The sequence below is a fragment of the Aquila chrysaetos genome, chromosome 20 (assembly GCF_900496995.4).
Source record: "Aquila chrysaetos chrysaetos chromosome 20, bAquChr1.4, whole genome shotgun sequence".
NCBI lineage: Eukaryota > Metazoa > Chordata > Aves > Accipitriformes > Accipitridae > Aquila > Aquila chrysaetos.
The window spans coordinates 15132842-15159976 of NC_044023.1; the positions used below are offsets into that span (position 1 = coordinate 15132842).

General features: G+C 40.3%; 1 protein-coding gene across 8 annotated transcripts in view; it reads right to left on the minus strand.

Annotated features, from left to right (window-relative positions):
• The window catches only part of FHIT (fragile histidine triad diadenosine triphosphatase), a 629655-nt gene that overhangs the window by 147351 nt on the left and 455169 nt on the right, over positions 1-27135 (minus strand). For 7 of the 8 annotated variants that reach the window (XM_030043304.1, XM_030043297.1, XM_030043301.2 and 4 more), the window contains one exon: positions 639-784. The exons of the other annotated variant lie outside the window; for it this stretch is intronic. In XM_030043304.1, the coding sequence (XP_029899164.1) occupies positions 639-784 (146 nt within the window). The remainder of the gene's footprint in view (positions 1-638; positions 785-27135) is intronic. 8 annotated transcript variants of the gene reach the window in all.

Here is a 27135-nt window from a genome sequence, read left to right on the forward strand (position 1 = left end):
TTTTTGAAGAGCTAGTAATAGATTTCTGATCCTTGTGAATATAAAATCAGAAATCTAAGTGAGAATTTAATCAAAGCATGCTTGCTTAAATTCTTATTCTAATGAAATGGACTTAGTCTCCTGATTTGCTTTAAACAGAGCTCTTTTTTGGTATAAAAACACCCAGCACAAATAACGGTCAGAATTGATAACATATTTACATGGCTACTTCTCCCTGCCTGCGTATAAACAGCTGTAAGCAGGAATTACCTGTTTCCATCACAAGCAGTGGGTTACCTGGTGAATGGAGAGATGTGGCTGCCTTCTCTAGGTCAATCCTGCAAACACTCCTTTGAAGAAAGAGTATTTGCTGAAATACAAGCAAGCAAGCACTGCGTTTGGGAGAGTTTGCAGGCTCATTCCGAAGTTTTGCAGTTATTAGTTATCCACACTTTTCTGCTGGTTTGCCTTTTAGCTTTTTCACAATGGCAAATCTGGCAGGCTGCAATGCAGTTATTGTGCTTCTTTTTTTATTATTATTATTTTGCATTTATTGGCCCTTGAAGTTTGAATGTCCTTTTGTCATTGGACTAGCGAAGAAGGTTGAAAGCTTGATAAAACAAACCATTAAACCTTTTTTAGTTGACTGGTTTACAAACCTGAATTGAAATGGTGAGCGAGGTGCCGCAGAAGTGTTTCTCCACCACACTGCCAACCCTTTGTGCCGTACAAAATAAATCGGCCACTTCCTCGGGACACAAGTCACGGAAACGCTCCACCGGCCGCAGAGGACAAACAAGGACATCTGAAGATGGTATTGTCAAGGCACAAACACAAGTCTGAGTGGTACAGAAAGACAAGTGTCTCAATCCCTAGTCTGCAACCTGCTTCTGATCCCCTTTGAACTGCCTAAACTCTTCCTCTCCAAGGATTACAGCAAGAGCAACTAAAACATAAGGCTAAATACAGAGAATCATATGATGCTTTGTTCAGAAGAAGTTTCCTCAGATATGGGCAAAATGACTGAACTAGGGTCCATATGTTACTACTAAGACATCTAATGGAAAGCAAAGTTTTCACAGACTCAAAGTCACCATTTTGATGGAGAGATGCTCATATTTAACACCTCTGAAAGTCAGAGAAATTTCTTTTTGTGATTAAAAATGGGGGAAAGCCAAAGGAATTTAAGATGGGTTTGGGTGGGTGACCTGAGACAGCAGTTTTACAATGCTTTTTCACATATGTGGTACGTATTTTTGAAAAATCTTGATCTTACACCTCCAATTTTAGGTACCTAAATGTGAAAAGCTGATACTATGCTGAAAATAGCAGATCACTTATTTCTACATCACATTAATTACCATTCACAAGGAATGTTCGCCTGTTACAACTATTATATGTTTGTAGAAATACATTAAAATAATTAAGACTATTCCCTTTTAAGAGCGGCGTTCACAACATTGTAAATATACTTTGATTTTATTCTACCTTGGTGACTGCGCTTCGTGAGTCAGTGAAATGAAGCTATAAAATAAACAATGGAAGTACACAGACGCTATTCACAGTCATCTGATCTGCTGTGTTCACAGAAATTCATAATTGCTATGATTCCTCACTTGAAAGTCAATTTTGTAACATTATTAATAGGGTCCAGAATTCTTAGCAGAGCCTCAGTTGTATAAATCCAACAAGCAAGTACTTGAGACTGGATTCTTGTTTCAACTCCCTGCAGACAGGATTTTTTTCTGACTTACAGTACTGTGTTTGCAGAATAAAGACCTTAAAATCACCTTTAACACCACTTGAACTTTCATGACCAAAGGCTATGAAAATTAACAACTTCTTATTTTTTCAGTATTAAAACAAGTGTTCAAAGGACTATTTGAAGAAAATTAAGTTCCATGTCATTGTATTACCATAATTTTTATTTTTACTGCATCTTGAAGCCTGCAGGTATTCAGGAATATTCTCTATACTCCAGGAAAGGTAACTAGGAGATGCTCTGTAGTTAACAGTTTCACACAGAGGTTACATCAAACTGATTTTCAACAACCGTATGAGATGTTTGAAATAAAGAAAGATTAATACATGCAAAAGATGATTTATTTCCATAAACATAGAGACAACATGTTTACATTCACCAAGTTTATTATAGGAATCGCCTTTATAATTCTGATTGGAGAGAAAACCAGACATTTTCTGGAAGTAAAGAAGTAGGGGCAGGTTTTGATCATTTTTTCAATGATGAGGACAGACAAGATTGCAATGGATATTTGCCAAAGTGGGAGCAGATTTTTCGAGTGAGCTTCACAGCTAGCAGCTCCCAACAGAAAAGGAGAAGACTAGCCCCAGCTGCAGGTGTTAATCTGCTTTGAAAATCTGGCTGTCATTTTTTTTTCAGTACAGCATCAGCTATGCCACCACTATTCTCTGTTTCTCTTGTTACAACTTATAGTATTAAAATTTAAGAAAGGAGAAATATGTATTTAGAAAGCAGGTACTTGGAAATAAACCAATCCTGGACAGGGACAAAAAGCCTAGTTTTGTGGTTTTTTAGTCCTAAAATGTTGTGCCTCTTGGCAAGCTACCGGGCGTAATAAAACTCCTGTAATTTATTTGTGCCTTCCCAGCACACTGTACAAAGCACCTCCATAAAGGATGCTATTGGCTGAACTTAGGGCCCAAGGGAAGAGCTGGAAACTTGCTTGGCAGACCTGATTTCCATACCAGGAATAAAGGAATAGAAAGACTAATTAATTTTACTCATAAAAAGGAAATCCATGTCAACACTAAAACAGGGAAAAGGACATTTGTTTAATCTGAGTTCATTTTTCAAAAAGGAGAGAAGGGAAGCTTTTACCCTTAGGGCATCTGATACTTAAGTAGATAATTATCCTTCTTCTGCAGCACTGCTTTATTATCATGGGTCAACGAACCATTTATAAATGAAGAATTTCCCCTCACTTACCTCTAGCAAAACTGCTGCTTACATTAAGACAAGTTTCCTTTTCTCCTTTAGATTTTTTTCCCAGCAGTTTCCCACCCTCTCAAACTTGCATATGCCTCACCAGCAATTGTTTGTTCTCTACCTAGCTCAGAGCCACAGCCACAAGTATGAATTTTTGCATTAATCGTGGTTTCTACAACCTTATATTAACACTATAGTACTTGCCGCTGCAATGCATTGTGAAAAACATAGGCTAAACGCTGCTTGCGAGAGCTTTTGTTTCCATAGCACGTAGCAGAGGGAGGGAGTGCGGTCTGAGTGCTGGTTGTGACCAAGACAGGACATCTGTTTTCTCTTAATTCTGTCACTAATCTGCTCTGTCATTTGGGCAAGTTGTCTCTGTACCTCTCTCTCTCTCCTCTCCCACACTTTATGTGTCTTATCTGCTTAGATAGCATTTGCCAGTTGGTGCAATGGTTGTTTTCTTATTAAGCCATGAGGCTCTCCGCTCGTGTGGGGCCACGAAGCGCTCCCTCAATATCAAACAATGTGCCCATAAAAAACCATGTCATTCTGCAAAGAGGATTTTCACTTCCTCCTTACTTTACTGAGACTCATTTACAACTCAAACTAGATTTTAACCATATTTCTGTCTTTGAATGTGATAAATAATTCAAAGGCACAATCACACACTGGAGCATCTTTACTGAACTTTCCATCATTTCAAAATAATTCTACAAAGAATAATGATAGAAATTCTGAATCAGAGCTAAATTAACATGAGAATGTAATTAGGACAACATTCAAGTTATATTTAACTATGAATATATAAAAAGGCAAATGTTAAAATGAATTCATGGGTTTGAGGTCATTAAGAAAACAACCATCCACTGCAACTTTAAATTACAGTTTTTAACTACAGTTTTTAACACTAGGATAGTTTTTAACTTTATATCCTGGTCAGATTTTAAGCTGGATAAATGCTCTATTCACCTCAAAATTCTTCCTAAGTTTAAAATTAGCTAAACTGTTCATTGCTTTCTGCAATTACGCACTGCAAACACTGCTATGAACTACTGATGTGCTTCAGGTGACTGTGTATTAAAGATGCAAGTGAAAGTGAGTCTGTACTTACGTCTACATGCAATTACTCCTCAGACAGAAGCATCTACTGCCATCTGAGATGCCTCGGGGCATCCAGCTGCCGCTCCAGAATGGCAGGAGTCTCCCATATGCCCTGTGTCATATCTGTCAGCCAGGTGGGAAGCCTGAGTCATCTCAGGGTATCTGAAATGGCAGCAGGTGCCTATGTTAGGGCAACAGCCCCCACCTTTATAGGCTCAGCAGGACAAGGGGCTGATACCCAGCAGACGTGCTGCATGACTGAAGACAGCATTCTGCCTTCAGAAAGTTTGAACTTTATGTTTCCTCTCTCTAACCACCATAATTAATAATTTCATGATTTCTTCATTCATTCTAAACTGCTACTGACTGATGAAGCTTCTATTTTTAAGCTTTGATGTGAACAGCTGTTATTTCCTTCAAATTCTCTGAGTCAGTCCACATCATTAGAGTATGTGCAATTTAATATGTCAGCTTCTCCATTTTAAGGAGTGGAAAACCTCTACACCTTATTATAAACTGTGATCGTACATTCCTCTCTCTAGATCTTGCAGGAATCTCTCAACAGCCTTAATTTTTTCCTAATACCTAAATATGCATACACGAATCAATATGCATACCCTCACACACACTAAAAGCTCCATTAAAGATTTATTAAACAATTAGGAATGTTGGTATTTTCCAAAGACTACCAGTAGCTAGTCTGGTTTTTTAGTCTACTACCAGTAGACTAAAACTCCAGGTATATTACTGGAAGCACATAACCATAAAGTAGCAGTAGAGCAACAGTGGATCAAACCCATTACCCTCAAACTGAGTTAAAACCTAAGGATGACCTATGATTTCAGCAAAATCACTTGTCCTTATATATTGGGCACAGCAGACCACTCCCTGCACAACCTTGGGCGGGTTGTTTAATGCACCAAAACCCACGAGCCTCCTCCATAATTCAAATGAACAGCCTCTGCCTGTTGGTCTGTTAAGATTGTAACCTGTTTAGAAAAGCTCAGACTCGTTGCCAAGCAAGCATGCACAGTTCAACAAGTATCTACACACCGGCAGAGCAAGGATGCTGAAACATATGTGCCAGCTCACAGCCCTTAACAGCCAAGGTTGCACACATTTCTGTAAATCTCTTTCAGTCTTTCATTGACTTCTTAGACCATAATAACTGGAGCCCTTTGAGACTGGCATTCAGAGGCATTTACTGCAATGTGGTTCTGCAATGGGCACCTGGACACTGTCAAAGCTATGTTCAGTTGTGCCAAGCACAAGCACAAATTCCCCATGTACATCTAAAGTATTTAAGGATATGCTCACACCGGAGATTATGGGTCACTACTGAAAAGTAAGCGTTTGCTAACCGCATAATGACTAAGTTGATCAGACAGAGAGGGCTCAGATTCTAGAAGAAAAGCAAAACACATGGCCAACATCTGCATGCTGACCACTTCAATGCAATTTTCCTTCCACTAATGCACATAAAGTGGAGGCTGAAATTCAAAGGCATGGTAGCAATTTTTATTTGCTTTATCTGAATTTTGACTTTGAAGCTTAAATTATTGTAATTCTGTATTTAAGGTCTAAGCCAGACTTTGTTCCCTTCCATGGGATTCTGATCAACCCCACAAAGTGCCCATTATAAATATTCACACGCAACTACCAAGGTACACATGTTCTGTAGTTCTGAAATGTTGGAAAAATGGCCTTTGGGGGGGGTAAAAAAAAAACCAAACCAAAACCAAAAAAGGAAACCCCAAAGAGGTTAAAATTCCTTTTATGTGACAAGCTTTAGTACTAAACACAACTTTTTCTTGGTTAAGTCCATTAGTTTGCTATATAGAAAACATACTTTCTGTTTTGACTTTTGTTTTATTCCTGAATTTGAACTTCAAACAGAACAATTCAAAGCTTTGTAAAGGAAAAAATTAAAGGCTCTCCAGGTACTGACATTCTAACAATAGGAATAAAGTTCTTTTTCTTTTTCTTGTCTTTTTGAGGAACCAGTTAAAAACATTAAAATTGACAGGTTTTCTTAATATGTGAGGCTTTAAAAGAACAAAATACAAGGGGGAAAAGGCAGAATATCTAAAAGTGAAAGGGTAATTGCTTCTTAACGAAGCTCTTTGGTTTGACCAATATTGTTAGTTTTCTAAACCATTTGTTACAAAAGGTTTTAACTTAGGAAAATGATTTATTTTCAATGTGTAACATGGTCAGAAAACCAGCTCACATTGGGATGGAAATACTGTTCCTGTTCAAGAGACTTTTTCAAAGATTTTAAAAATACTTCCCTCTCACAACAGCACAAGAGTCAAAATCTCAAAAAAAATTAAAAATATATTCTAAAGATGAAAAGTAGTAGTTAATAAAATTCCCAAGACTTTTAAAACTCCTGAAATATCTATTTTAGCATTCTAACATTTTTACATAAAAGGCAGTTTAGTTAGCAAAAATTTTCCCTAATAATTTAAGTTTGCGAAACTCATCAAAACTGACTTTTTCATTAATATTTTGGGTTTGACTAACTTGTTTTCATAAAAAAAAAAAAAAAAAAAAAGTGTCCCAAACTATGGTACCTATGGAGACTTAATATTCCTTCATATATTTCATAAGCTTGGGTGAATAATTTAAAGCACAGTAGCCTCTGCGTCTCCCTCCTGGCTGAAAACATCCCAATCATTTACAGAGCAACTCTCAGCAAGAACTCCTGCCTTGGAGATCAGGGCTTTACTCATTTTAGGATTAATACGGACTGTAGCACCATGGATACTGCTACCATCTCTTTCTAACAGCAGGAAGCATTTGAGAGACAGGTAGAGATAGGGTCACTTGAACGCGAGGCTGCTAAGTGGCCGGTTCAGCCCTCACTGAGGTGGGAAGACAGTACCTTGGTGGCTGCCAGGAGCTCAGAGGCCAGAAGAACCAGCTGCAGAAGACTGCAAGAAATGATTATTTCTAACAATCTCGTGTGTCTGTATGAAAGACCACTTCTGCACGTCCATAAGCTGGCTGATGGGGATGCAGAAATAACGGGCTGTGGGGAGCTGGGTGAGGGATTATTCTTTTCTTATGCTCTGTTTTACATGAATTTGCATCTAGTGCCCCAAGCAGAGAGAATCAGTCAGACGAAGCTTCAGGTATTAAAACTCACCACAACGTTGTCCCCAGTTTCAACTGAGGAGTGTAAGCAGGGGTATTGAATTCATCATTGCATCTAAGCAGAAGTTTTCTTTGTTCAAAAGCTCTAATTGCTAACAGAAAGAAGTCCCATAGCTCAGAAAAAAACACAGGAGAATGCATGACTAATAAAATTAATATAACTGAAAAACAACTGCCAGTCGTTTATCTTTTTTCTGCCCTTGAACAATTCTTCACATTTTGAAGGCTACGGGAAGCCTTCTTCTCTACACAAAGAAAACAATAATGGTTCCACAGACACTACCTATAGGAATAGTTAAGTAGGAAGCGAAAACAACTGAAATAGTGCACACACGTACACATACAAGGCATCAAAAAGCCTTTAAAAATGAATCAAATGCGTATCTGCTTCATTAGGACAATATGTCAAGGCAGCCATTCAGTCCCCACAAAACTCACTGAATTAGGAAGTACATAAAACTGTAGTAATGCAAGAACTGACGTCTTCCCCCCAGGACAAATCTTATTCAATAAGACAGAGTGACTCACTTTTGGAAGGAAATCTGTAGAGGCTATTTGGATTAAGAGTGAGCATCTCATAATAGGAAAAGGTGGATGAGCACTCTTTAGTGGGTTTTACACGTGGAACTGGTTTTAAATATATTTTAGAAGGCTGCTTTGGTACAATACAGGAAACAGTACATTGTAGAGCTTGCTAGTTTGGGAGAAAACTTAGCTGTGAACGATAAAAATGATTAAGAACCAATGAAAATGCAATAAAATTACAATAAAAACTTAAAAATTGCTTCAGACTATTAAAACCACACACGACATATTTTTTTTATCTTGCTATGCCACATCTTAGCATTAATAAAAAAAGTCATGAAGATAAGACAAATTATCTAAACACAGTTGATCTTGATAAGGCAGCTCAGTACATGTTTACACTGATACAGAAGACCAGATTTATGCAATGAAACAGAGAATTAGCAGTTCTGGTGGAACCAAGAGCAATCAGTGTAAATCTTTGACATGGATCTCTCTGCACTGTTAGTGTTTTAAGACCACACTGCAGCTTTTATACTGTGGGTTTTTTTGCTCTACCTGATCTTCTCACCCCACTGAAGCTACTTAAAATAATTCTTCATGTCAACGAAAGGTGCGATAGTTCCAAGAAATGAACAATAAATATTATTTTATTTTTTTCTGTAGAAAAAAAAGTCAATACATCTCATTTAAATATAGATATGGCTTATAGTCTAAATCATGCTAGATAGCACACCAAAGTACAAAGTACTGCTACTCAAAGTACAGTGACTCCACAAGACAGAGGGCCGCAGCAGGGAAATGTGAGATTCAGAACTGTTCACTTTTCATTTTAAACAAGCCTTTCATATATTTGATATTCCCTTTAAATGCCTTTAGGGTATGTCAAGTAGGTCACTAAAAGCTCAGTTCCGCATAGCAAATGGCATTTTACTGTAGGATTCATCCTTTTCTGCTAGCTACTGACCTCAGGGGCAGCCTTGGGCAATAGCAGGTGCCTAAGTGGAACCACAGTGAGAACAGCCATGGGAGAGTTTGTGGCTCGGAAACATGCCTCTGATCCAAGTTTTATTGGGTAGAAATGTACTGCAGACCTAAACTTACATTTGTACCAGGAATCATGATCACATTCTAGAATCATATTAGGCTTTTGATCCTGGAAGGCCCAAAAGCAATAACCAGTGGCCAAATTGGAAATGTAGAAGTCCCAATTTGAAAGGATTTCATCTACAACTGCTATGATGCTCCGAGAAGATCCTGTAAAGAAATACTTCTGTACAACAACCCATTTCAGCTAAGAACTACATCTGTATTGCTTGGGATGATATAACCTACTTGAAATATATGACAAAACTATTAATAATTACATGAAGCTACGCCAAGATACCAATTATAAATGTACAAGACCACTGAAATAAACAGCCATGCCTGAAGCTGAACAGAAGACACAAAACAACACTTGGGGTGCAACACTCAAAAAGTGTTTTTTTGGCCTAAACATTGGAGCAATAGCATTTGCCATAGAAACTAATATGTTCATGCAAAGCAGCTCAGCAGCTGTAAGTCTTGTCCAAATGACCTGCACCACCAGAAAACTGCACTGAATTCAATTCACCAAACTTAACCCTGCTGGAATTGCAACATGTTGTTGCAAAGCCTCATTTCAAACACAGGAAGTAAACTCATGATCCAGCCTCTCCACCTGAGAATAAGAAACAACTTGTGAGAAAACGCTTCAGCACTGAGTCTTAATTAAAGCTGTGGCATCATCATATTAAAAAAAATAATGTGATCATTATGAAGTTATATTCTAACTCATGATTCAGGAACTATAATGAGGGAATAATTAATTACTAAATATTAGTTATGACAAATTTACTTTCTTGCAATTTATTGGATGCCATATTCCAGGCATTAAGTTTTATTGGAAACAAGATTTAACCTGGTAGAAAGACACCATAGAATGTGTTGGGAATTAAGATTCTGTACAAACCATAAGCATTATTGACATTGTTGTCCATGGTAGTTGAGCGTGCAATCTTTTTTTCTGTTCTGGGCATCTATGGTGGGAGACAGCAATAAAATAAACAGATGAATATTTGGTGAATCTCCCTGGGATTCACCTTGCCTAATTTTGAAGGTAAATTCCTTTGACTGACAGAGCAAACCACTGGATTTGGAACTGTGAAAAGCCAGCGCTTTATGGCAGTGTTGAAGTACCTTGCTGCGTAGGAAGCTTCACTCCTCCCATTCTCTTCTGTTTTCCCCAGAATTAAGTTATCTCAAGGAAGGTTCTGTCGGACCTGCTGCTGGAGAAGGTGGTAACATCCACTTTCTCCAGCTACCTCTCAATGGCAGATGATCAAGAGCTTTATACATACTCTTTGTAACTCTGCACTAAGTCTATGCTGAACAGCACAGAGAAAGATGAGCCTGTGGTACATGTGCCAGACCAACAGTGCCTTCATTTCATAACCAGTGAAGCATCAGCTGGAGGAATGCCGTACAAGATCAATTATCAGAGTATCACAGGGGACAATGAATACGTTTGGATAATCAAGGTTTCAGGTAATGAAGGTAATTTTGAATGTAATTGATAGATAATGAGGAACATGAATAACAGGGAGTTTTGGAAAACTGAATTTGGATAATTCAGACTGTCTTACACTAAGTGTATTCCTCAAAGAATATTGTAATATATGCTGGGATTTTCAAAGTTTTTAAATGGAATAAACCACCTGATTCCCATTAATTTCTCAGAAGTGGTTTTCTACCTAGTTCTGTTAGGGCATTCAGAAAACCACTCTGATTAAAGTCAATGGAGAGCTGTGTTTGTCTTAAGCTGGAAGCTCTCATGGCATATTTTGCATGCTTAGTTACTGAAATTGCTTCTAAAGCAACAGAATGGGCTATGCTGTTCCAGGGAACTATTCCATGAGAGCAGAATGAGCCTAAATTACAAAGGAGAGAAAGAAACTCTCTTACAAAAAAAGAAATGCTCTCTGTTCCTCTTGCAGGAATGGCTTAGCCCTCCATAAGAACATCAGCACTTTTAGGAACAGTCTGAAAAACAAGAGAACCTTCTATCTGCCTTATGAAAGAGCTGTTCAGCACACTTACACAGCAGAAAGGCAAATCATAGTATCTTTGCCCTGCAATATCACATCTTTGCTGCTGCACCTAAAAATAAATCTGCCAGTGTATTTCCATTAGTTCTTTTGAATGCTTAAAATTGCAAAGTCCATGATAAAGAACCTAGATGCGTATCTTTACTGCATTGGCAAATACACAGTTGAAGTGGGTGTAGTAGAGAGATGACTTTGCATGTGAAAGAGTTTATTATTGTTTTTGCAAATGTTATTACTTCTTTGCTGTTTAGCAGGACCCACTGGAAACAGTACTGTTGTCATCCAAAGGAGTTCTACATTATTCACCAGTGAAGCCCAGGAGCACGCACATACCCCTCCAGGCATTCAGAACACAGGTGGTGACCCTTAGAAATGTTAATAGTTGGAGGACATGGACACTGAAATGGTAAACAAGGGAAATGTAACTGCATGCTGATAGAGGTATTTCAAAACAAAGAGGAAAATAGCAATAGCCTCTTCCGCAGTTTATGTGTCTGGGGATTAAAACAACTAGTGCAGCAAAGCAGGGAATCAGCCTTTACTCAGCTGCAGTAGAGGGAAAGGTGGGGTGGAAATACCAAAGATCCTGTGTAGTGTTTAAGCAGAGACTCAGAGACAATCCAACATGAAAAGAAATTATTTTAAGCCACTATTCTTTAGCTAGTTAATTTTGACAATTTATTTCATATCTGCTGTAACACAAAAAGCTTGATATCAACAAGAACATTCACAGAAAGTGCATGTGTCAGGGGAAAATGCTCCCAAAGATGCATTTTCCCTCACCTGCCAGGGGAGTCGGTTTTGGATAAGTCATACCTAAAGGGCTGAGAAAATGTAAAACAGATGTAGAGTACATCTTCAACACAAAACTAACCATACAAAGCCCTCCCTTTGATACAAAATAAAACTCAAGGAGAGATGGTAAAACATAGCTTACAAAGCACCCAAGACAATGAAAGTTATAAAGGAGGAGGGAATCAGAAAGTGGGTCTCCCTGTTGTTTTTCACTTGCATAATCATAGAATGGTTTGGGTTGGAAGGGACCTTATAGATCATCTAGTCCCAAACCCCCTGCCATGGCCAGGGACACCTTCCACTAGACCAGGTTGCTCAAAGTCCCATCCAACCTGGCCTTGAACGCTTCCAGGGAGGGAGCATCCGCAATTTCTCTGGGCAACCTGTTCCAGTGCCTCACCACCCTCACAGTGAAGAATTTCTTCCTTACACCTAGTCTAAATCTGCCCTCTTTCAGTTTAAAGCCATTACCCCTCGTCCTATCACTACACGTCCTTGTAAACAGTCCCTCTCCAGCTTTCTTGTAGGCCCCCTTTAGGTACTGGAAGGCCACTATAAGGTCTCCCTGGAGCCTTCCCTTCTCCAGGCTGAACAACCCCAACTCTCCAGGAAGGAAGGCTGCATAATAAGCCCTCTTGGATAAGGACACCAGGGCCCTCTGTCATGATTGCCTCTGTAGATGCTGTTCTAATACTATTATTGTCATTAATGCTCATTGTTCCCAGCTCTGCGCATCATAGCTAGGCATTTCAGTATGCATGGGTACATAAATTCATACTCTTATCCAGGACTACTGCAATATTCAAGAACATGAGAATGAAGAAGACAAACTAGCAGTTTAACTCTGAATAACCTTATTTTGTGTGTGTGTCATCTGAAACCATTACTTTAATGTGATTATCTGTTTTTATTATTTCCTTTCTGTAGACTTGGAATAAAGACACAACTGAGACTCTCTCAGACACGGTCATTGGCATCATTATGGTCTTTCTACTGTCATCAATAGAGATCTGATCTGTAAATCAAGTTAGACTATAAGGGCTACTGAAGAGCAAGCACTCTTTATTCATGCTATTACATACCCAAGCTGCTACTACCTCTGGCTCACTGAGAAAAACAGACTGTTGTAGTTCTTTTACATAACCAGAGGAGTTCTTAATGCACAGATTATTGACTTAGTGGGGTTTTATCATGTCACAGTGTACCAGGGGATTCCTTAATCCAGGACATCTTGACATGATCTATTTTCATGGCTCTTTCTATTGTCACAGTCTGTCATTATAATGATTTGCAAATCCAGAACCAGCGTATGCTTAGCTCCTTAACAGGTGCTCAAGGAGGAGGGGAGGAGAAGGCATTTCCCCTCTCTCATTTGCCCTCTTGTACTCTATAAGCACCGAACCCCATCACACGCAGCATGACAAAATCCCTGCAGGGCCAAATGCAGCAGGGAGTTACATGGCACAATGTTGGCTTTCTGCCCACAGAAGCATTTCCACATCAGCCCGTCATCTTCACAAAACCAGCAGGATGGAGATCCTCCTTTGCGGCTCTCCACAGAGGTCCACCTTTGTGAAGAGACACAGAACATGCACACATTCTCAAGGAGCCAAGCCCATCAGACCAGTACTCTACAGAAACAGGAGTCTCCAAGAGCAAATACAGGTCTCAAAATGGTCTGCTGCACAACATCAGTTGCTAGTAAAAGCCACTGATATTTGATTCCTTTGTTGATACTACTGTAAGTGGCCAGAGATGTTCATTCCTAGTACAGGATCACTGCTGGGAAAAAAATGTTCCAGAGCAAATGGACAGTGTCACATAACTGTCAAGGGGAGACCCAGAATGTCTTACAGTTGTGAGATCAACAAAAAATCAACTGAACAAGGGATATGAAAAGATATCTGCATAGATGAAACCTCCCGTGTCTCCCTCTGTGGGTTTCTGCTCAGCAGAGACCTGAACCTGCTCTCCTCCTTTGCACTCCCTCCTCCAATTTATTGAGCCCCAGTTGCATAGGCCTAAATAGAAACATCCACATGATCCTCAATACCTGCATGAAGCTCCCTATGAGTGCTGTACAGTGTGAGGACAGGGTTCAAGGTTATCAGATGCTTTAGGCTGACGTTCATCAAGGCAAGCATCTGATTTTATGGCCCTTCAACCCTTACATCCTACCTCACCCTCATTAATAGATATTTCCCTTGCCACTGTTGGAACCAGTGTGGGAATCTGTAAGACCGCTGTGCACTCCAAATTAATCACAGGCCTAAAAGTCTCACTGGAGCAAGGTCTGAGTAGCTGTTAGCACTTCACAGCATGTCTACATACCCCCAAAGATTTGGGCTGTGATCTCTAGTTTGGACCTCTCTGTTATCGTAATATAAGCTGATAACAACAATATGTCACTGTGCTTGTTGCTAGCAGACATTTCCCTGGAGTGAAGAAAAAAAATGGTTTAAATCTGACATGTTATCGATGTTAAAAAAGAAAGTAAATTTATGCCAAAAAAGAAACCCAACAAAGAAAGATGACAGTACTCCAACCACATCCTGCATATGAGGGAGAAAATTGATGTTGAATTTGGTATCACAAACTTTATTCCAGCAAATAAATTTCTAGATCTCTGTGTTTCTTCCATAAATTACAAGCACACAGTGTTTCTTGGGGGTTTATGATCACCATCAAAGCCGTCTTGCTGAGAAACGTGGATGTCTTTCTCTTTCCAAAGGTCACAAAGTAGATATCCCATATCTAGGGGCTGAAAGAGCAGGAACATTTGGTACTCCTCCAAACGAAAGCATCTCCACTGCCATTTGTTCAGCCTCCTCTTGTTAAGCTGCTGGATGTGAATCACGCAGCAACCTCCCAACACGTCAGTGATGGCTGCATACACTGTTATAAAACTCAGTCTTGCAAAAGTGATGCACATGCTTGTTGCTCTGGAAATTAAACACGTTCTCTACAGAGTCCCCTTGAATGTGCCTGTCTGCATTTCACATACAGACCCGTGCTGATGCTTACCACTGGTGTGAAAAACACTTGTGAATCATTTTTCCTGGGCTTTGCATTACTATCTTAGGCTTTTTATCAGGCCAGTCAGAAACTGGTGGCACAGTCATTCCTGGCTGCATGTCACTAATACAGAATGGAAGACACAAGAGATGCCTAAGCGGAAGCAAGCAAACTAACAGCAGTATAACTAAAAAAGGCAGAAAACACTGCTTTTCAGTTGTTTATAGAAACTTCAAAGTTCTCCTCAGTTATAAATCATTCTGCGCTACCAGTCTGCCTAAGGATGGCTCTGCTTTTGAAGGTGAAAGCTTGAAGATCAGACCTTGGGTGATAAAAAGAATGTTGGTTCCACTACAGACAAAGTCGATTGCAGAGGAGATAAAATGGTGTCCAAGAATAGGATAGATCAGGCTGAGATGTTTTTGCCATGCAACTAGTCACCAAGAGATAAAAGTGATTCTATAGAATAGATTTTCAGTAGGAGTGAATTAAGCTCTTTTAAGCCATATTTGCCATCAGAAAGAGAAAGAGAAATAAAATTTCCATTTGACTACCACTTTCTTAGGACTTTTGATTAGAATGCAAAGTTACTGAATAAAACCCCTGACCTTTTAAACCACACTTAAAAAAACCCCACACCTTAAAACAACAGTGAACAATTGAAAAAAAAAAACCCCTTGCAGCCATGATGCCAGATCCAATGATATTTGTACTACTAATTTGTAAGTGCAAGATAACAAAAGTTATCAATGGTGATGAGAAACCAACGAATTATAAGAGGGAAGGGAAATTGTTCTGTAGCAAAACATGATCAGGATGCCCTCAAAAGAGGAACCAAAAGGCAATTTAATGTTGCTTCAGTCTCTTCTGTTCCAGAAGAAGCTCATCAGACTGTGTATGAAAACAAAGAACTGGCTCATAAAACTTCCAGACAAACTATGTTTAGAAAGCATTAAAAAAAAAAAAAAAAAAAAAAAAAAAAAAAAAAATCAGCCTTTTCCTGGAAGAAGTGATTTGTATGCAAATATACCCCAACATTTGTCACCAAAACTAAAGGATTTTGAAGTGCAAGAAGTTTTTTTGAATATAAAGTTTATCACTGCTTTGATGAAATGAGATGCCAGCTGCGAGGTTGCTGCTGTCTCCTTTAATACCAATTAAAAGGATGGAGAATGGAGCTCTAGCTCGTGCTCACAGACAGAGCTGCCACCACACATGTAGCACAACTTTGACACCTAAACCTCCAGTGGCAGCAGCTAAGACATCAAGAGGCCTACATTTAAAAGTAAAACACTAGACTTACTGGCAACCTCTATGACCTGAAGTATTACAAAATGCATGAAACACTCACGTATTACTTATAATAATTTAATGTTTTTCAATGAGAGGAGGAGTGGGGAGCCAATATTTGAATAAAATAAAAAGCACACTCTGCTGCTGAGAAAGAATGGTTAAAGTTGTGTCGTTTTGCGTGTTCTAACCTTCTTTCAGTTTGTTCAGAAGAGTGCGTTTGCCCTTGGGCATCTTGGACCGTTTCACCTGATCCTTCTAGCCAGCAAGGACTGAGCAGGAAAGAAGTACCACAAATTGCACCCAATAGCCATGCCTCCCTCCCCAAGCCCTAGGAAAGGGACAAGCCTTCCAGCACACTTTAAAGGTCGACAGGAGCAGACAGAGCTCAAAGCCATGGGGCCCACTTAGAGAATGCCTTGTCAGCAACACTGTCTTACAGATCTTAGATTTGGAAACATTCGATAACCCCTCAGTTCTTTTAATTACACACTCTCTGCATTTTTATCTGCACTTACAGAAATCCTGAAATAATGAAATCCTGCAAGGAGGAGTTTCTTCCTCTCCCAGTAATTTTGACCTCAACAAGTACTGGAATATTCAAAAGACTTGCTCAGACTTAGAAAACTATCCACACTTCCAGATGCTATCACCATTGCTCTGCAATAATCAATTGCTAATTGATTTCCTTTATACTTGTGTAAGCTATAGATATATAGATGTGTACGTGCATTGAAACTCAAAGTGTGTTTCCTTGTTCAGAACTCTGATATCAAAACATCTACAATCTTCCCAAGTGTGCTCTAGGACAACCCACAGGACAAAAGTAAATCAGTTTTAACAAAGTAGGAGAGATTACTAGAGCAGTGAATGTCTTAAAATATAATTTTTTAAATTATTGTCTTGCCTTAACTCACGTAGCCGCACAACAATCATGTTTTAGAGAATGACATTTCCGAGATGGCCACTGATCTATCAAAAACCCTCAAAAACTAACCAACAGCCAGAGAACTCTCACTTGGAGGTTTAGCTTACATGCCTGCACATACGCACCTACTTCCTCTGTTTGCATGTTATAAAGATTTTCCAGAAATAAGAGTCCCGGTAGGTGAAGGCTAAAGTCATTAAACATCATTTTGAATACATCAAAGAACAAAACGTTTCCACAATGGCAAGCACAATGCGAAAGAATACATCTGCTCATAATGGCAAGTAAAACATTGTGGAAGCAGATGTCAAGAACATGGTTTTACCTTGATTCAGTTTCCTCAAGCAGAAGGATTTCAAAATGTTTTTCTGAAACATGGCTTATCACTGATGGACAGGACGCTGGGCTGAGCAGCTGGGGCATCTGCAGCCCCCTTCTCCCACAGCGTATCTGTGTAGGTGATAGCACATCTGGATCACTCACCCTACTTTGGGCACATTCAAGGAAAACACCAAGCATGGCTGGCTGTGCTGCTGACACACAGGAGGCCAAGCCCAGGGAGCGGAGGCATGGGCGGCCAGCAGCACGCACCAGCTCCACTGCGGGCAGGAGGATGCAGCAAGGCAGGGATGCAGCCCTCACCTTGTGCGTTACGCCTTACCGGTGCCCTAGTGCCTCTTCCCAGTGCTCAGGGGCCATCTCACAGCACAAATCACGCCATCGGGAAAATGCCACTGAAAAATCTAACATACTGCATTACGTATCTTTAACTACAGAAATAGATGCATGCACAGAACAAGCCCCTCTAGAGCTGTCAAACAAGATTTGAAACCCAGTTTCTCTGGCATGGGGCACACAAATCTTCTGTAACAGCTAAAGGAGATCTTGACTGACGGTGGGAGAGGCACACTGATGCTGTTTGTTTTGCACATAAACCCGCACAAAGCAGAAACAGAGTTGGGACTTCAGCTTTACAAAATAGTTTTACTATTCAGAAATGCCAACCCTTGAGATAAAAAAAGGCAAAAAATTTTCCAAGATAACAACTTTTTTAGCTAAAAGAATGCTTAAAAAAACCAGCAGAAAAGTAGAGAAGAAAGGACCCTGGGATCCATCCATCCTGCTCCATATAATCCCCAAATAGGCTGGGTGCAATAAAGAATATATTATTATTTAATATTTTTGCCTTACATAATTTAGTACAGCACTGGATGCTGCAAAACCTTTTAACCCCTGCTTTTTTTTCACTCTCAATTTCCACAAAAACTGGTGACTTTTCTCTAAGGAAGTCAGGTATACAAGTTAATAAGTTGAGTAGCATTTCATCCTCACGTAATAAAAATCCATGAAGAATTCTTTAGAAAACAAACCAGGAGAAATCCCAAACAAGAAAATCATTAGTGCTAGAGTTTCAACAGGGGGCAACAGAGATGGCCTCACCTGGAGCACAGCCCCTCACTCAAAAGAAAAATCAAGGTTATCTATTGCCTCTTTTACAAATGCAGTTTGGAAGCCACAAAAAAGCAGTTGTAACACCGTGTCAGGCAATGTAAATATGCAGGTAGGTGTCCAATTACTTCAGCTTTAAAGATCGGTGCAGTCTATCTCTTTATAAGCAGACAGGGTGCACGCAGGTTTTGATACGTACCCTTGATGTATTTACCTTTGAAATCTGGCACCGCTGGTGACTGTTGTTGTTCACCAAAGTGTATATATGCAAAAGCTAGATCATTTTCATCGTGCTGTGCAGCGTATAGCTGCGCCTTTCAGACTAAATATCTATACTGCTGAAGAAAATGCCCTTTTTCTTTTGAAGTGGGAGAGTACAAACCTCAAAGGTTCATTTCTTTGCAATGACTAAGGCCCTAATGAGCATAACCAACACACTATTACACCAGTTCCAGAGTTACATGCAAACATATCCAAGGTAGATCTCTGTCAATACATCTCATAGCACAAATCCACATTGCAGAAAATAAAGTTGGTGTAAACTATGCTTTCATATATTACTTCATATTGAAAGAAATATTGGTGACCTTATCCAGCATGACTGTTATAATAGTAATAAAACTGAATCTTGGAAGATTACACTTCTGGTCAAAGTAGTAAAATGTGACCTTATGCTATTCAACATTGACATTTATTATATTAATTCAGACACAAAAACTGCATTAAAATGATGTTAAGTGTCTGGCTTTCAAGCACGACAGCTAAGAAATTTGATCTGCAAGCAAGACTTCTTCACCAACACTCCATTTCACATTTCACCACTGCAACACATAAGGCACAAAATCCTTATAGCTGCCCAGAGGATCTCAAATCGGGTAGTTTGGGCTCCTTAAATAAAAAATCTATTTGTATCACAGTCACGAGGATCATGGCGGGGTGACACAATGTATTGTATCTACAGTGTTCATACATGGTGGCCTCAATATAAAAGCAAAAATCCCCCAAACCCCCCAGAGTTTATCTTTGCTCTTCAAGTGGAAATACAAAGGGCTAAATGCAAAACACTGACCACCAGACAGCAACAAGAATGAAATTTTTCACAGTCATTTTTAATATTGCAGCAGCATGTCCATTTCAAATGCAGAAAAAAAAATATCTAGTCTCAGGTCAGCAAGGAAGATCGAGGATTCTTCAGTCCCACGTACTCTGAACTCCCACTGATTTCACTAAAAATACAGGACATACAGAGAGAGCAGCATATCAGAGCAGAGATGTGCACTGCAGATCTCAGAACAGAATGAGGTCTGGAGCTATTTTGGGGTATAGCGAAAGTTGAAAAGTAGAGCTATCTGGCATTCTTTTTTATTTTTCTTCTGTAGTTAGTGTTTATTCACAGGCAAATATTGCTATACTAAAAAAAGATTTTTCAGGGTTACAAGACAATTCCTGGTTTAAAAAAAAAAAAAAAAAATCATTTAAAAAGACTCCACAGTCTAAGTGATCTCAGATCAGGCAACAATACAGGGATTTGAGCATTCATTTGGAGCATGGTAATTCTGCACAGAGATCTGTCTCCTGTTATGAGTATCCCGACTTTTCTGTGCTGTATTACATGCTCACAGTGATTTTTAATGAGAAATTCAACAGCCATTTCAGTAACAACAAATAGCAGGACATGAACCATTTTTTCCCAGAACAAAATTCTTATTTTCTGGCCAGCCTAAATTTGCAAATACGCCTAATTTTAATAATTCTGAGAATTAAACGAGAACACTGATGCTTCCCTACTATGTTAGCAAGTTGCAAATTTCTGTTTTAATTTTCAGAGAGAAAAAAAAGAGAAAAATGTTGGATTTTTATAATCCAAGTTGCATAATCTGTCAAGAACAATGATTTGTGTCTGGGAAACGCTGATATGCATTTTTAGCAGAGCTAAGCAATACCAGCTCAGTGAAGAGAGCAGAACACACACACCCACACCCCCCCCTCCCGCCTGCAGGCCAGGCATTGCAAAATTAAGCTTTAAAAAAAAACAAAACAAAACAAAACAAAAAAAACCCAAACCAACCAAACAAAAAAAAACAACTGGGTTTGTCATCGGGGGGCAGACAGCCACATCTATTTCATTTCAGTAACCTAGAATACAGACTTTGCTTTTTTAGGCTATGACTGACAGAACTGCAGCTCTCCTGTAGTAAGGGTGACATCTCACTTCAACAGCAGCTTCTCCCCACCACATCTTTCGGGTATGCGCACCGGGCATACTCTCTTCCCAGACTCTCCAAGCTTTGCTAGAGCATCTCGACAGCACATTTGTGCAGGAAATCTACTGCTCTTCTGCCTCCGCTGAACTTGTTCCCCCAGGGATGGGCTGACAGCAAGGTGCTCAGTGTCTACGCAAATCCCTTGATCTGCTCCCCTACACCTCTCAGGGGTGTAACTGGGTCAGGCTTTTTTTTTTTTTTTTTGAAATCTCATTTTTGACACATTTCAGCAGGTTTCTCCTAATCCACCCATATTCACACCTCATCTTCATATAATGTGCTCTTTTAACAATGCGTAATGCACAGCAGGCCCCAACACCTTTCTTTGGTCTTTACCTCTACTCCTACATTATTTGCATCCAACTACAATCCATCTCCTCTTATTTAAGAGGACAGAAACGTGACTAGTAAGGCATGTTATGAACTAGCGTATTTCACAAAAAATCTGCCAAGCCCTCCATGGCCAAACTAATTATAACTGTACTCTCTCCGGCTTGGTGAAGCTAAATGGAGACATACAAACTGTCTTTGAAAATAGAAAAACATGCAAGTGAAAATTGTTCATATGGAGAAATATGCATAGAGCATCAAGGCTTCAGGAGCAGCAGTTTATAGACCCAGTTACTACTACATGCATTTTAAATTTGAATGCCTCCTCAGTATTCATGAAGTGTACCACAGTTCAATAGTTGTTTTCATGAGTTGTGCCTTCATTAGGTGAACAACATTAAACACCTGGGATACTGTTCAAACTAGTCCTAAGGGGCAAATTTTCATGACAAATGAGCTGAGATAAATTTTACAACTGAAAAAAAAAAAAAATCTCAATTTTGCAATGGTAAATTTACTACTTGTTTCAAAGAAATAAAATAAAGCAACAAAGACACAAAGTTAATATTAATATTACTTCTACAAAATCCCCACAGAAAAGCTTTCAGTTGGCTGTGCAAATAAGAACACTTTCAAATACCAGAAGAAGAGTAAATATTTATTGACACATGTTGTTCCCCCCCCCCCTCCCCTTTCAGGTTAATGGGGTTAATTCCCCACTATCTTTGGAAACTTCTCTATGTTCATTATCGGGATGACTTCTTATGCCTTTATGGCTAACAGTATCTCACAGATTTTGTTCAAACCTGGTTTTTTTCTTTTTTCCTAAGGTTTGTAGCGTGCTTGGTTTGATTCTTACTTGGATAATATTCTACTGGATATGTTACCAAATGTACATTTTTATCTGCCCTCTCCCTCACTGGGAGCCTTCCTTGTTCAGTGCTGAGCGAGAAGTGCCTCAGTGCATCCACAGCCCTCTGGCTCAGAGTCAGCCACATGTGTTTTCCCATCCAAAAGCTTTGGGAAGACACAGATACAGCTAATTGCAAAGACGACCTCTTGCTCTGCAGGCCTGCCATGACTTCCCACAGCCCTGGCCATCCCCACTGCACATGTGGAAAAGTTGATTCCCCTCCGGGTACTGCTATCAGGACAAAGAAACGTTTTGTACATGGGGTTTTCTTCTCTCCACTCACAGCTGGCCCTGTCCAAATGGGTGTTAACTTTGACAGCTTACTGAACTGTAAAAAGACTTAAAATAATTCAGACTGGAGGTCTGAAAGCTCAGGACTTGATATCAGTCTGATACCAATGACTGTCATACAGTCTGGCTGCATCAGGGCCGGTCTTTTTCAGCTCACTCCGTACAATCTAGGCAGCATGACAATCTCAGTCCCATGCCCTGCAGAGAAATATTGACATCATCACCTACACTGTGAGCTGACACCAGAGGTAATAAGGACACAGGCAGACTTACACCTCCATTTTGTTCAGACACCAAAGTCACGGAGAAGACATGGTGGAGAGGAAGAAGGGGCAGGGAAGACCAGCCTGCTACTCCAAACACCGCCGGAATCATATGCAGGAAGTTTCAGTTTGTGGTCCTCGCACCTGGCATCCTCTCCCGAGCACTACCACAGTTGCAAATAGGGAAAAGCAGCTGTATTTTGAGATAATTCTAATAATAATTAGTATTTCCATAAACCTTTATTCTAGCTTCTTAAGTCACAGTTGCCTCCTCTTTCAATGACACCATCACAGTAAGATAATACTGTCCAGTTGAGTAATATGTGTACGTGCACAAACACCCCTAGCGCGGCAGAAGCTCTCAAGACATTTTCTTCTCTGTCTCTCTTACTGTCTTTCTGGTTTATTATACCCTAAACAACCCCTCCCTCAGGAGACCTTCCAGCTCTCTTCCAAGCAGCCACTGAGCCTTTCATACTTAATAAAACATTAAAATTAAAGCAATGAATATTAGAAATATCCATCTTACTCGATTAGCTACTCCATAGTGGACCGTAAGGCTTTGAATGTGGTCGGCTAATCCCATTAGCTGGTCAAGCAATTTTCTCTACTGCTTCTAGGAGTACAGAGCTCACTAGAAAATACATTTAGAACCATGCTCACCCTTTAGATTAGATTAAGCTGCCTATACAACTCCAAAGTGTTTCCCTAAGGTTTAAGACCTATATAGTAATCCCTGTATTTTTCACAATTCAGTGGGTATGCACTGCTCCTAAATATTACTACAGGCTGGTTTCACTTAAAGGTTAGACCCTCCTCTAAAGTACCAGTTACTGTGGAATTACAGGCCAAGGGAACAAGGACTTTCTTTAAAGAGTACTAAAATTATCTTTTTCCTCCTAGTAAGAAAGAATTCCCCCAAATCTGATTTATTAGCAAATTTGAGGAAGGCTTGAAGAGGAGCAGGCTGGCTCCTCTGGATTGCATTTCGATGACTGCTGGCCTTTGCTGTGCAGGAGGCTGCAAACTCTGATTCAAATCTCCCCTGTGCTGGTCCCCATTCACAAGGACTCTGTGGTTTATTGCTGTAAGCTCATGCTTGAAGCCCTCCTTAGGAGAACAGGGGAAATGAGGGAGGACAGTCAGAGCCTGCCTTCTGCACCCAAATGTCTCCATCCAGTTACGAGGGAACCTCTAAGAACATAATATCCCCCTTCCCTTCTCACCGCTTGAGACCACTTCCCTGTCAAAGTTGGTTAATGGGTTCAAAGCATGGGCAGGCTCCAGGGGATGCTTGGATCTGAATCCAATTTTTGCCTTGGTTTGAAGGTGGACAAAGATGGTTCATTATCAACATCAGTTATTTTTTTTTATCTGCACTATAAAATACTAATCCCTTCAGGCCCCAAAAGCAAAACTAGAGGCAAGGCACTAGGTCATGCACAGACAAAGTAAGAAGTAGTCCCTGCTCAAAAACTATGCAGGGCAGACAGGGGACACAAACACGGAAGGAGATGAAATAAAACACATGTTCAAAACAGAGATATACAGCACAGTCGTATAAATGTCATTTCCTAAGGAAACTGCTAAAAATCTGTCATAATCTAACTCAGCACAACAGGATGCAGGTGACTGAAAAACCCAGCAGTGTTTGCAATGGAAACCCTATCCATGTGGACTCATTTTAAGAGTGCAATAAAGAAAATCAGTACCAAATTTTAGCTATTTACATCAGATAATAATGCCAGAAACACGTTATGTCACTCTGTATTATGTGCCTAAACAAAGGATGCTAGAAGAGCAGAAGGAAGATATTTGAAATCAGTAACTGGAAAGGCAAATGATTTTAATTTTAAAATAGTGACATCTTGAAGTCTGTTTTCATGAAAGGTTCATAAATTGGCTGGTATCAAAGCTGAGTTTAGCTCAGAATATTCTTCATAGGTGAATTATTCAAACAACATGAGGCCACTAAGAAAATGTTCTCAGAACTAAACCCTAATTATAACAGTGCAAAACATACCACTTTACTAATAGAGCACGTCTTTCAGTGACGACTGTTTTGAAAAATGTTACTTCTTGTAATATGTGCGAATTCTCTACATTTTCCAAGAAGCAGCAGAGTAATAGTAAATATTTGGTTGGCACAGCTTCAGCACACAGATCACATACTCTGAGATTGGAGGGCTTTGAGTCAAGAAAATGCTTCAGTGAATGCTTAAGTTTGAATATTTACACATCAGCCGCCTTCTTTCCCCACAGTTGCTCCCCACAAGGCCCCTGCATGACAGCACAACCCAGTAGATTAGACAGGCTCTGCTCCAGCTAAATCAAAATCAGGTAGTGCTGCGAATCCACGAATGCCCGCAGAAAAATGTCTGCCCTAAACCAGGGATGCAAGGGCCTTATTTTCATAAATGAAACAGTTTCATAAGTGATACACAAGTGAGGACATAAGCAGAAAAAGGGCAGACTGCAGAAAATATGCCACATCACAGGTATGCAGAAAAATCAACTGTTACATTTGCCCAGGAAAGGAGATAAACAGGGCTTTGATGGGTAGGTTCTTAAATAATCCCCATGGAGATCTTTAATAGAACATGCATTTAGAAACACGTTTGTCTACTTTGAATAACAAGGCCCACATTTTTATAAAGTCAGGCACACCGAGCAGAGTGTACACAACACAGAGGAAAGCACACAGACACGGATCACAAGCACTCGCTCATGCCCAGCGCGAGCTCGACGGGGAGCAAACAGACAACAGCGCAGCCCCCTGAGCGCGCAGGGCCCTGCGTGGCTGCACAAACCTCCAGCACGGGAGCAGAGAGGGGTGCTTGCCCTGAACACCTGCCCAAATTGAGCCACGCAACTGAGTCGCACTGATGCGGCTAAGCAGTCCCATGGTGATGCTGATCGGTGTCACAGCTGTGGCTCTAACCCACCCTGGGCAGTGCCACAGCAAGGTCTGAGCATTAGCAAGGCAGTAGAGTTCTATCTCTAAAGGCTGCTGCTGGGTACATGCATCGCTGTGCTGTTGCTTCGCCATCCCCAAGTCCAGGCTGGTTCATTGCTGCTCTGTGTAATTTGGAGGACTCTGGGGAGCCAAAGCACCACAGCCTGGAGTCACGTTGTTTTCAAACTTTAACCTTTGTCACCTCTGGCCCTCGAAGAGCCAAGCTGAGCTCTGGCACAACTGAGGATCTGCTTCATGATGGATCACTTGACATCAGAAATGCTGGACACTGAAAGAACTGAGTCCATCAGCAGGACGAGATGAGTAGATTCATCTCATTGCAGACACACCTTTTATCTAGTTAGCGGCATTTGACACGTTAAGGGAGCCAACATGCGCGGAAGAGAGAATGCATTTCAGTCAGTGACATTTTCACTACAATACTCAGAGTTAAAAATGCATTAGCAGTAACTTTCCATCTATCGAAAGCATGAAGTAGGAAGCAACTCTTGCCTGGCAAAGTCTAAGAATGCTATTAAATGTGCCGGAGGCCAGACTTTGTCCTTTTTTATGATCCATTTGCATAAGTAGGACATTTTCACATAAGTCTACATGGCTCTAGGGCAGCATAACTTGCCACCTCTCTACCTGACTGCTACTTGGATTGCCTGACTACCAAGCATCAAGGGCTGACTAAACATGTGTTTTAAAAAACATTTATACCCTGACCCATACAATATTTCCTCATTATTTGAATTTCTATAACATACAAACAGCAAGTAATTGCAATCTCATATGACTGGAACGACTGCTAGGGGTACAAAGCTACCACACATCGGCTGATTCACAGTAGCTGTACAAGCACACACTATCTGCCCTCAGTGAATACAAAGGACTTTGCTTGTGCTCAAGGAAAGAAAATTACTGTTTAGCAATGAGGTCTGGAAACCCCCCACATGCTGATGCGGATACCACTCCATCTATATGTGGGGTCACTGAGTCTCCATCTTGCCACGGACTTGCCTTTGATTTGCAAACCCATGAACCACCCCCTCCTCCTCCTCAGTCTTTTCCTGTTACGCAGGAGTAGAGATCACTTGCTGTCCCACCACAGCAGTTCATACTTGCAGCTCCCCACTGATGCAAGAAACACAGCTCACGTGAGACCGGCAGAAAGCTGAGGATGAAAGGAATTAAAACACTACTCCGCAGTGCCATCTTGTAAGACTCTAAACTGCCCCTTTGAGAGAGGCTGTGAAATTTGTTACAAAAGGCTAGCAGTCAAAAGTTCCTCCAAACCTGCCACGCCAGAGGCTGTGCCTCCATGCAGCATGGCCCAACGCTGCCCCTAAGAGTGGCCAGGGCTTTCCTGGTTTGGCTGCCAGTGCTCCACCTGCATTAGCTGCTACTTCCCAGGGGCTTCTGTGTTTATAGAATAAACACTTACCAGAGTCCAGTATCCTGTGTTACACAGTGCACCCAGTTAACTATTATCTGCATATTTAGCTCTCTACAGAAGACTTGTGTAAGACTTTCAAAGCATCTTCTTTGAAGTGGTGTAAGGTAGGAACCAGCCACAGGCATGCTTGCTCCTGCTCTCCGTGGGAGGAAAGTAGGAGGGCAGACAAATACCCTCGGTGTCACTACTTTTTCTGCTATTCTAATGAATGCTCCTCACAGCCGCCTTTCTGACGGAAAGCCTGCAGTTTCTTTACATAATGACTTCAGAATAAATTGCATGGGGATCAGAACAGAGAGAAAATTATAACTTGCAAGTA